Genomic DNA, 12,782 nt, shown 5'->3' on the forward strand with positions numbered 1-12,782 from the left:
ATTAAATTCGCCATTAGAGACATTCCATCCTATGACACATTCACTACTTCATCGGTATCGGGCAAATGCTGTACATTCTGCATGAAACACACACACACACACACATACATTTTCACAGCACAGCTTTCTCACAGCCAGTTTAACAGAAAGTCTTTAGTACAACGTTTTTACATTTACATTTCCAGTGGTTTATAATGTGTATTACCTGTCTGTCAGTCAGTTGGTCAAGAATGGATTCATCCAACCGATTTTCTGTTGAATTTGTGTGAATTGAAATAAAACAGTTTCAGTAAGGTTATGAATGTATTGAAATGAAATAAATGAGAACTCATTTTTTTGACAGTAATTTGTTGGTGTTTCTAATGCATTATTTGTTGGTGTTTCTAATGCAGTCATCACAACAGTTTCTATCTGAAGAGGAAATGAATAGTGCCAATGGTTTACTAACTCACAAGCATGCCATGTATTACTGGCTACAGCAAAAATATGGCAATTCAGGGATTATTCCACACTCTTCTGAAGACTGGCCTTGTAGTTTATTAGTCATCATTGCGGATGTGAGGAAACTAGACACATTTCGATTGAAATAGGAAGTCGCTTGGAATCAGTGGTCTTCTTGGAATTAGAACTACCTCACCTTTAAACTTTTCTACAATTGTTGTTGCTTCAATGACATTGTTCTTCAGCTCCTTAACAATGAATCTTGTTCCATTGCATAGTTTTGATTGGTTCAAATTATGGAACATGATTATCACTGAGCCGACCTTGAGCTGCAAATTGTGCAGTGGTGTTCCAGGCAAATACAATGAATTCTGTTGGATAATTGACAACTTCATCTGGATTGGTAATTGAGCCAAACAAATTAAATGAATGCAACTGGCCAGCAATTTCACTCTGAATTTTTATGTTCAAATCGTCTATGTCCTTATTTTTTGCTGCCAAAGTGGCTCGTTCACTCAACTACATTTTTAAATTAAAAAAAAATTTTTTTTTTAGTGAAAATATGTGACAGGAGAACTGTCAAACCAATGCTCACATTTCTTTCATTGAGATTTTCATACAAATATACTATCCCAATTTTCGACTTTTCTAGTGAATTTTCCAAAACTTTTCTTTCATACGAACCTTATTCTGGCAATTACAAACAAAAAGAAAAAGATTCAGACAAATTGGTAGAGGCTTTCTTAACTGACATTGTTTAGACATGCGGCAACTGGAGTGAAATCTGACGACAATGTTTTTGTTATTGTACACTGGAATTGAAGTAAAGTTCCTTCCCATAGGCAATAGCCACAGGAAAAGCACATAACCACAGCCAGGATATCCACCAACAGCAGCTGTCGTGTTAGTTTTGAGTGAAACTTGTCCCTGTTGCAGGGCTCCACGAGCACAACAACCAGCTCTGCAGGCACCGTCTGCACGACGCTGCAGCTGTCAGAGGGCAGCCCCGCCACGGGGCCAGCCGTGCCCGAGCGCAAGAGCTCACTGCTGGTGGCTGCTGACGTGCATGCGGACTCCCCCGACTCGGGCCACAACACCTCCAGCTCACCAGCGCAATCTGCCAGCCCGCCCGGCACCCTCACTGTCAGGTATGGCTTCTCACACCTCCCCCACTTTGGCACCTTCCAGTTGTGGTAGGTTTTCCTGGTGAAACTAAAATATTATCTATTTCAGTAAGTTCTTCCATCTTGAATGCCACAGCCACAAGTTTGCTGAAAGACAATTCTGTAATTTAAGTTTTCTTTTATTGATGGTGCTATTGCAAACTCTGTCATATGCTTAATTGGGGGTGGGGGAATTCTGAGAATGCACTTAAATGGATAGTTTTTTGAAAAGGCTGGACCTGTATCTTTCCCCAGTCCCAGCTTGAGTTCAGTCTCTGGGGACCTCATTGTTGGCAAGATGTGAAACCCTAATGTCCCTTCACACTAACAGCCTGCTCCTTCTATCCCCCAGAAACTTGTCACTTTCTTAGAACACAGTTCCATTTCCCACCAAGGCTGTTATAGTCATCATCATTTATACCATACAATCAGCCAATTTTTGGCAATATGCCACATTCAAGTGCTATTTCTATCACAGTAATTTTATATCTTCATCTTGTACGGTTGTAAACAGATGTGCATATGGTACTTAAATGTACACTTGAAGGAGAAACTTTTTCTGCACTCAAAAATTGATAGCAGTCTAGAATTTCTTAGTTATTTCAAAAAAATACAAGTTAGTTTTGAAACATATCATAAAAGAGGCAAAAATCAATCCAATAAAAGTAAGTCCATGTGGAAAGCTGTGCAGGATGTTATGGTAAAAAAGACAAAACACAAAAAAAAAATTGTGATATCACATGATGCAAGAATGTCACTGACCCTAGGGCAGATGCAAACAACTTCAGTTCTTATTATGCAACTGTTGCTGGAAAATTAGTGAAGGAAAAATTTGGTAATCCACCTAATATAACATTGAAACAACATTCATGCATTGAAATAAATAATATATCCATGTTCCTCAGTCCAATAGGACCAACAGAACTCCTGAATACCATTAATTCACTGAAAAGTAATTATTCAACTGGTACTGATGGTATTCCAGATTATACAGGGTGATTCAAAAAGAATACCACAACTTTCAAAATGTGTATTTAATGAAAGAAACATAATATAACCTTCTGTTATACATCATTACAAAGAGTATTTAAAAAGGTTTTTTTTCACTCAAAAACAAGTTCAGAGATGTTCAATATGGCCCCCTCCAGACACTCGAGCAATATCAACCCGATACTCCAACTTGTTCCACACTCTCTGTAGCATATCAGGCGTAACAGTTTGGATAGCTGCTGTTATTTCTCGTTTCAAATCATCAATGGTGGCTGGGAGAGGTGGCTGAAACACCATATCCTTAACATACCCCCATAAGAAAAAATCGCAGGGGGTAAGATCAGGGCTTCTTGGAGGCCAGTGATGAAGTGCTCTGTCACGGGCTGCCTGGCGGCCAATCCATCGCCTCGGGTAGTTGACGTTTAGGTAGTTACGGACAGATAAGTGCCAATGTGGTGGCGCTCCATCCTGCTGAAATATGAATTGTTGTGCTTCTTGTTCGAGCTGAGGGAACAGCCAATTCTCTAACATCTCCAGATACTGTAGTCCAGTTACAGTAGCACCTTCGAAGAAAAAGGGACCAAAAACTTTGCACAAACACCCATTCTCTGTAAACTGTTTGTACCAACGTTTAATACACCACCTATCAGGAGGTTTAACACCATACTTCGTTCGAAATGCACGCTGAACAACTGTCGTCGATTCACTTCTGCCGTACTCAATAACACAAAAAGCTTTCTGTTGAGCGGTCGCCATCTTAGCGTCAACTGATGCTGACGCCTAGTCAACAGCACCTCAAGCGAACAAATGTACAACTAAATGAAACTTTATAGCTCCCTTAATTCGCCGACAGATAGTGCTTAGCTCTGCCTTTTGTCGTTGCAGAGTTTTAAATTCCTAAAGTTGTGGTATTCTTTTAGAATCACCCTGTATTATAAATATAACAGCAAGACGCATACTCTCTCCTTTATCAGACGTATGCAATTCATCCTTATCACGCGGTGTCTTCCCACAGCAACTGAAAATGGCAAGAGTAATACCCTTATATAAAAAAGTTGATGACTTGTGTCACTACTGTCAGGGCTACTGAAAATTATTGAAAAGTGTTCCTTTCACAACTAACTACATTCTTCTACAAGAATAATATAATTAATGGATGTCAACATGGCTTCAGATCACAGGGATCAAATGAAACAACCACTTTCAACCTGATAAATCATATCTTAAATGCAGTGGACAACAACAGAAAAGTCTCAGGTTTATTCTTGGACCTAACAAAAGCTTTTGATGTGATTGATCATTCTGTGCTCCCGAGAAAGCACGAATGGTATGGTGCCAAATCAGTGGATTAAATCATATTTGGAGTATCGCTCTCGGGTAGTTAAAATTAGGTACGTGGAAGGAAATGAACTCCAGGTACATCTTTCAGAACCATGTGGACTAAGTCAAGGTGTTCCACAGGGCTCTATTTTAGGTCCCTTTCTTTTTTTGGTATACATTAATGATTTTACATTACACATTAGGGATTGTGAACCTGTTTTTGCAGATGACACCAGTCTGTTGATTGAAGGAAATAAAGAAGAAAATCTTATTGCATCTGCAAAAGATATTACAAAAGAAGTGTCTGAATGGTTTACCAGAAACAGACTAATAGTTAATCCCAGAAAACACTACTCATAAATTCCCACACAAATCAAAATAAAAATCCAGCACAATCAGTAATATGTATAGATACCAAAAACATTAGTGTCATCACTGGAACTAAATTTCTTGGGATTCATACTCGGGAAAAACTTAAATGGAGCTCTCATCACACATCCCTAATTTCAAAACCCAAAAATGAACTAAGCAGTAGGAATTCTTTGTAACAATACTAGTACAGAAGCTGTATGGGCTGTGTACTTTGCTCATGTACATTCAGTAGCAACATTTTCTGGAGATATGTACACCAAGGCATAACAGTTTGCAGGAAACAAAAGACAAGTTGTTAAGAATAATGAAACAAACGAGCAAAAGAAAACTGTGCAAACCTTTCTTTAAAGATCTCTAAAGATATTACCCCTTCCCTGAATTTATATACTGGAAGTAGTCATGCATGTCAGAAAAAAGAACGTTGAGAAAAGAAAACTATTTTCCTCAAAACAAAAGTGTCCGTGATTACAGTACCAGGTCAGACAGTGACATGATGCCAAAAAGATGTATATCACGCAGGAACAAAGCTGTATGACAGATTGCCAAGACATTAAAAATCTCTTCCTGAATTACAGGGCTTTAAAAAGTCTGTGACAGCCTATCTTCTAAAAAACTGCTACTACTCAGTCTCAAGAAAAAATAGTAATTTGTATCTTTAATTGTAGAAGTAAGTTATAAATAAATAGTATTTAATAAAATGTGTTAATTATTAACTGCATAGATCCAATTTGTTATAAAAATTTAAATGATGTAGGTTTGATATTTGTAACAATAATAAATAAAAAGGTTTTCTGTCCAATGCCCTGTGTACAATATATGTACTGAAAAAGAGATTTATATGGACAAATAAATAAATACACACACACACACACACACACACACACACAGTGTACTCCCTCTGGCGGCAACACAGGTGTATATTCCCACATGCAAACAATCACAGTGGTCACAAATGGCATCCTGTGATAGATTGTTTCAAGCATTGTGCACCTTTTGTTGCAAATTCAGCACACCACCACAGTCAGGCCCTGGAGAGTGAATAAGTTCTCACTTAATCATACCACATATTTGTTCAATTAGTGAGAGATCTGGTGATTTTGCTGGCCATGGCAATTGTTGTACACCCTGAAGAGCATGTTGCATCACAGCACAATGATGTGCATTGTCCTGCTGAAATAGCATATTACCTTCCTTCCAAAGAAATGGCAATAGCGTGAGGATAACAGCCTGTGCAATGTATTGGGCACTCGTTGCTTTACCCTGCAGAAATATCAAATGTGAACACTGATTGCCCCCCCCCCCCCCCACACACACACACACCACAAAACTCTGGGATGGAACCTGCATGTTGTGGGCAAATGCACTCTGGAACAGGCCACTCACCAGGTCTTCCCCATACACGTGTGCATCCACCATTTGCATACAGACAGAACCTACTCTCATCACTAAAGACTACAAGAATGCCACTCCACTCTCCAGTCAAGTCTTTCACTGCAACAGTGTAGCAATGTGTGGTTGGGATGTGGTGCCAGTGGTAGCCTGTCCAAAGGCACATATGATCTAAACCTACTGCAAGCAGATGGTTTCCATTGGACCTCAGTGACACAGCAGATGCAACATGCGCTCAGATTTCATCCCTGGATAATGTGCAATCAGCCAGCACAACTAATACTGTGTGCGATCTTGATGTACGTCTGCATAGTGCAGACGTACAGAACTTGGTATATAGGTGTGGGAATGTTCCACAGGCCACTGCTGAAAGCAGCGACACACTAGTGATACATTGTTCCCATCATGTGCAGCAATCAATCAATATGTCCATCCAGCTTACCACAGGCCCACAACAATCAATGCATCCATCCAGCTTCCCAGAGGCCCACAACAATCAATACATCCGCTCCCACAGGCCCGCAATGCAACCCGTTCAAATGGCTAAAGCTGTTTAACAGGAGTACTCAGTTATCGGTGGGACATAGCTGTACCCTAGAATGATTCTTGCAAACACTGTTAATCTCTAAGGTCATGACAGTTACTGCCTGCAGAATCAAAACAGAGGGTGCACAGGTGGGCCCTGGTCGCCAGATTGTGACAAATGAATCACTAACACTACACTCCCCTCAGCTTGCACATATTATACACTTGTGCCACTTAAAACAGTCTTTGACAGTGTTACATTTTTTTCTGGCAGTGTATTACCATTGTTATAGTACAAACAGATGATGACAACATTCCACACTCCTCAAGTATTTTAAATAACAGTATTGTGGCCTACATATGTAAACGTAAAACTCATAATATATCACAAAGAACATTGCTCTACATCTGTTGATTTGTTAAATATGTTGACAAACATAGAATGTTGTTCTCGCGCATTCTGCTGTATATACAATTTATACTTTAAATGACAGATACAAACCTATTTACACCCACACAGGGTGACAGTATAAAGTTACCACAATAGGAGGAGACCTTTAAAATGGGATATTGTCACAATCAGCTCATCATTTAATATTAACGACAATGATTGTATAACAGCCATGATGGAAAATGGAATTGTGTTTTGATAAATTTTGTGGGTGTGCTACCTGATATGAAAAACTTCCCATTTAAGGAAAGAATACACTGCTTTTTCTGCAGGTCACGGTCGCGATCATCGGACTGCGACTTCTCTGAGTCTGACCTGGAGGCAGTAGAGCGTGTTGAGCGCATCCGCGTGAAGACGGCCATCAATTCGAGTCGCATCCCATCCATGTGTGTTATCACACCACCACAGTCTGATGATGAGGCAGGCACAGGTGCCTCTGCACCTTCATCTCCACCCATGCAGCAGAGGGCACCACAGACAACCGCTGTGGCCGGCAGGCGGCCAGCCTATGAGAAGCAGCTCAGCTCTGATTCAGAGTCCGACTGGGCCGCTATTGTGCGCAAGGAGCGCAGGCCGCATCTCAACCTCAACGGTGTCATCGGAAAGGTACATTGTCTGAGGCACTGCCTGTCTTTTTACAAACTATACAGTATCTATAAATTGTAATGTAAGCATGCCATACATAAAATTAATCACCCCCAGAAGACATCCCCCTAATATACTGTACAAAGCTACTACTACTGGAACTTCTGTTATGGAGACTTGAGTTTAGGCTTTATTGGAAACAAACCAAGAGGCCTGCAACAAATAATTCATACCAATATTTTTTCTTGTTTTATTATGTGTTAGGCTATATGGAGCAATTTGGCCTTTAAGTTCAATATATATTTTTTTATTTTAGGTTGTAGTAAGGACTGTCTGGTTTTGGACATCTTTGCTGGGAACTGTTCACTTTAAAACAATATAGCTCAAAATGCATTTGTGTGATGTTAATGAATTTTTAATAGTTTACTGGCACATATATTGGTACTGAATTTTTCAATCACCCAAAAACATTCTTATCATTTATCTAAAGTCACTTTTTGGCAGCCCAGAATAAACAAATACAGAGGGAGTGAGCTTGTTTTGAAGGTCTCTTTCATGGTTGTGAGCAGGTGCAACCACTGTGACCATACAGTGTGATGTGGATTTGGTAAAGAGTATTATTAAAGGGTAGTTGTGTCACGTTGGACTGTGCAATTAGTTGTGGGTGTGGTAGCGGAATCAATTGCTATATTGCTATGATTAAGTATAAGAGTTGCAGCTTGGAAGGGATGCAGTATTACTTGTATGTTCAGACCTTGTTTTGTTGTATAAAAAATCCATTTTCCCTCACCTTTTCTCATGAGTGATTTGGAACTCCAATGGAAGGTTTAAAAATAGTTTGCTTCCATTTAGAAATGTGATACTGTACAATTTTTACAAGAGCTGTTTACATTATTTAGACATTTTTAAAGTACTTATATCTACTGATATTCTTCATTTGAAAAATCACAATGTTTTGATGAATCGGAAGTACTGTCATTCGTGTTGATTATGACTGGCTTGATATTAGGAACAGTTCATCTTTCTCCTGGTAGTTGTCTTCAATTTTTCTGGCATGTTTAATACACTTTTCCCAGAGTTCTCGAGTTACAGCAATTAAGGCTTCTTGGCATAAAGTGTTAAATGCTCTCATACTTCTATTGTTTCCTAAAGTGTTAGCCATATTCATTTTTGCTGTTTGTCTCTGTACTTAAGCCCATATGATCTCAATTGGATTAAGATTGCATTGAGCCACTGGCAACCAAACAAGTTTTATGTCTGGTCAAAGTTGTTTAGTTATTTGTTCCAGTTTCTTTACTGGTGTAGGAAAATAAGGCCTGAATATTAGTATTAGATCTGTCTTAGTCAATTTGCTAAACTCATCAACTACAAATGGAAGAGAAATACTCATTGATGCTATCCAAGATATGGTTCCATCTTTCAGCCATGACATACTCAGGTTTTTAGTTCAAGAATTGGCCATTGCATGATACAGCACCTGATGTATAATTGTGGCTGACCTCTGAGGCAATAAACTGAGGACTTCCTTGAACCATTCCTCATAATCAGCTGTGTTCACTCCGTTGTGGTAATCACCAGTTCCTTTCTTCACATTGAAACAAAGTTCTGCACTGGCAGAAAATCCTTCTTCATTTCCAGTGTGTAAAATTGTGATGTGTGTCCCACTTCCACGCCATCCACGAATTTGCTGAATGTGTACTTGGTATTGATTGTAGTTGTTAAAGCTAGATTCTACAGAATCAACCATGTTTTCATATCACCCATGCTTTACTGTATTATTCTGTCCACACCAGGTCTTGTCTGTAAAGGAGATCTTGGTGCCCTGTGTTCGTAGCTTTCTTTGAAATGGAATCCTAGGCTTTTTAACTACTTTCAAAAGAGTAGAGATCAACGTATCAGGAAGTTCTGCAGTATTTTCTATCAGTTTCAGGTGGAGGTTGTTAATTCAGGGGAATATCTTATTTATGTAAAAAATGTGAAAAGTTCTTCATATTGTGCAAAAAGTAAAATCACTGAGTTGGACTTTCAGACACTGTGGAGAAGCATACTAGTTTTTCTTGAACTGAGTGATGTACTTTCATCAATCTCCTTTGAAGCGGCCCCTACTCTCTTCACTGATGACAGTGATGTACCAGGACAGTGTAGCACTTTCTGATACAGGGGAAACGTACTGTCCACCTACTTTTCCTTTCTCATTTCGAAAGAAGTAAATAGCACTTGAAACCATTGCAAGTTCACCCACTGACTACAGTGGTCTCAGAGGCATCTTGATACAATGTAGCTACCATGACGAAGACAGTCATATACTAATAACAGCATGCAGACGAAGCAAGGTCACAGGCACTTCATCTACCAACTACTCGGGGGTAGGTAACAGTAAATGGCAACCAATGTTGCCCTCAGTTTTACAGCCATGTATGCTGCTAATCTAATGATCCTACACACACATAAACATTCTTCAAAATTACCCTTTATAAGATTGGTATCACACTGCTTGGTCACACTGGGGCCGAACCGCACAATAATGCTGGGTTCAGTGTGGGGTGGCGGTGGGGTGAGTGGACTGCTGTAGCCTGTTGTGGGGTTGTGAACCACTGAGGGCCACGGTGGGGATGAATGAAAGACTTAGTTGAAACAGGTCCCTAGGAGTAGATGACATTCCATTAGAACAATATCCTTGGGAGAGCCAGCCATGACTTCTGACACAAATTCTTTAAAGAAGAGTGGAAAAACTGGTGGAACCCAAGCTTGGGAAAAATCAGTTTGTATTCTGGAGAAATGAAGGAACATACAAGGCAGTACTGACCCTACAACTTCTGTTAGAAGACAAGTTAGGGAAAGGCAAACCTTTGTTTCTAGGATTTTTAAACTTTGAGAAAGCTTTTGACAATGTTGACTGGAGTACATTCTTTGAAGTTCTGAAGGTAGCAGAGGTAAAAATGCAGGGAGTGATAGGCTATTTAGAACTTGTACAGAAACCAGATGGCGATTGGTTGAGAAGGGAGTGTGACAAACTTGTACCTATCCCCATTGTTATTCAGTCTGTATTATAGGAAACCAAAGAAAAACAGGAATTAGGAATTAAAGTTTAGGGAGAAGAAATAAAACTCTAAGGTTTGCTGAAGACATTGTAATTCTGCCAGAGGCAGCAAAAGGCTTGGAAGTGCAGTTGAACGGACTGGAATCAAATTAGATGAACATCAACAAAAGCAAAACAAGGATAATGGAATGCAGTTAAATGAAATCAGGTCATGCTGAGGGAATGAAACGAGACACTAAAAGTAGTAGATGAATTCTGCTATTTGGGCAGCAAAATAACTCATGATGACCAAAGCAGAGGGGATATAAAATGTAGACTGGCAGAAGAAGAAAAGCATTTCTGAAGAAGAGACATTAGTTGACATCAAACATTGATTTAAGTGTTAACAAGTCCTTTCTGAATGTATCTGTCTGGAGTGTTGCCATGTATGGAAGTGAAATGAGGACACTAAACAGTTTAGACAAGAAGAGAATAGAGGCTTTTGAAATGTGGTGCTGCAGAAGAATGCTGAAGATTAGATGGGTTGATTCCATAACTTAGGGGGAGGCACTTAAAAGAATTGGGGAGACAACAAATTTGTGGCTAAAGTTAACTAAAATAAGGGATCAGTTGATAGGACACATTTCAAGACAACACAAGATCACCAATTTAGTGCTGGAGGGATGTGTGTGTGTGGGGGAGGGGGGGGGGGGGAATTGGAGAGGGAGATCAAGAGAGTAATACAGTAAGCAGATTCAGGATGTAAGTTGCAGTTGTTATTCAGAAATGAAGAGGCTTGCGGTTGGTAGAGTAACATGGAAGTTGTCTCAAATCAGTCTTCAGACTGAAGACCACACAAAAACAACATTTCTCTGAACTCCAATTTCTTGGAAGTTATGCTAAAGCAATATACTACATGCTGTAGTAAACAAGTTATTATTATTATTATTATTATTATATGAGTGCCATCCATGAAGTAAGTTCCATTTCTATTTGTGGCAGCACTATGATCACAGTTCCGAGCATGCGCGACAGTTACTCTGACTCAAGGAGAAGACATGTACGCCATTTTCAGATCACTGCTGCCGATGTGTGCTTTGTAGTGCTTCTTTATAATATCAGCCGTAATTGAAAATGCTGTCGCATGTGATATCAGATCTGTGATTTGTTTCCTAAATGCAAAGAAAGTTAAACCAAAGGAAATTCATTGGCAAATCTGCAAGGTTTATGGACAAAATGCTATGAGTGATTAAATGGTTAGATGATGGGTCAGACTGTTCAATGAAGGATGTGATCAAGTGCATGATGAAGAAGTTTACGCTTAGTGCCCTTGCTATGGAAGTTCTGCATATCTCATGATCACTAATTCGTGAAATTGTTACTAAAAAACTGAAATTTTGAAAACTTTGCTCATGTGGGTACCCAAAATACTCACTGAACAACACAAAAACACTTCAGTTTTTGACATGCTACAATGAAGAAGGTGATGCGTTTTCTTTCTCAGATAGTGACGGGGGATGAATCTTGGGTATCGTATGACACCCCTGAAACAAAACAGCAATCAATGGAATGGAGGCGCGCTTAATCCCCAACAAAGGTTAAGCCTAAGCAAATCTTGACACCTTGAAAAGTCATGTGCACCATTTTTTGGGACAGAAAAGGCATTTTGCTGATTGATTTCTTACCACTGGGCCAAACAATCAATGCACATGTTTACTGTGAGACCATTAAGAAATTGCGCTGAGCAATGCAGAACAAGCGCCAAGGATTACTGTCAAAAGGTGTTTTTACACGATAATGCCTGACCTCACTTCGTGAATGTGACCACACAACTCTTACAGAAATTTTACTGGGATGCGTTTGATCATCCTTCATACAGCCCAGACCTCGCTCCTAGTGACTTTCATCTCTTTTTGCACCTAAAATCTGTCCTTGGTGGTCAGCACTTCATCACTGATGATGAGCTGAAAGAACATGTTACTAGATGGTTGAATACACAGGAGGCAACCTTCTATGAAGAAGGCATACAAAAACTTGGGCCACGCTATGACAAGTGCCTACAAAATTTCAGACGCTATGTAGAAAAGTAGTTTAACAGTTGTAGATTTTTGTACAATAAATATTTTTTTCTGTATCTGTACACATTTGTTTTATGTAACCAAACGGAACTTACTTTGTGGACATACCTCATATTAAACATTTAAATATTCTATTGATTTTATTATAATAATTGTAGGCATATGTGACACAATAAAACTGAGACCCCCCAATACACACACACACACACACACACACACACACACACACACACACACACACACACACACACAAAAACCAAACTTCTTATCCCTCTCAGACTGATAAGCAATGCTCAAAAACCAGCTGGAGTTTTCTTTAAGGCCATACAGCCATGTCTCAGAGTTTTAGACAATGGTAAATCCAGGAAGGAATGTAACAATATTATGAAAAGGATAGTTGCTTATTTTTTACAAAGGCTTTGTTGGCCAAAAGCTTATTTTGAGACAGT

The 12,782-nt window shown here is 39.4% G+C and overlaps 1 protein-coding gene across 1 annotated transcript in view; it reads left to right on the top strand.

The window, feature by feature from the left end:
* LOC124597760 (mucin-19-like) overlaps nucleotides 1–12,782 on the top strand; it is a 503,731-nt gene that overhangs the window by 474,310 nt on the left and 16,639 nt on the right. The window contains exons 8-9 of the mRNA XM_047135958.1: nucleotides 1,378–1,589; nucleotides 6,924–7,257. Of these exons, the coding sequence (XP_046991914.1) occupies nucleotides 1,378–1,589; nucleotides 6,924–7,257 (546 nt within the window). The remainder of the gene's footprint in view (nucleotides 1–1,377; nucleotides 1,590–6,923; nucleotides 7,258–12,782) is intronic.

The sequence above is a fragment of the Schistocerca americana genome, chromosome 1 (genome assembly GCF_021461395.2).
Source record: "Schistocerca americana isolate TAMUIC-IGC-003095 chromosome 1, iqSchAmer2.1, whole genome shotgun sequence".
Classification (NCBI taxonomy): domain Eukaryota; kingdom Metazoa; phylum Arthropoda; class Insecta; order Orthoptera; family Acrididae; genus Schistocerca; species Schistocerca americana.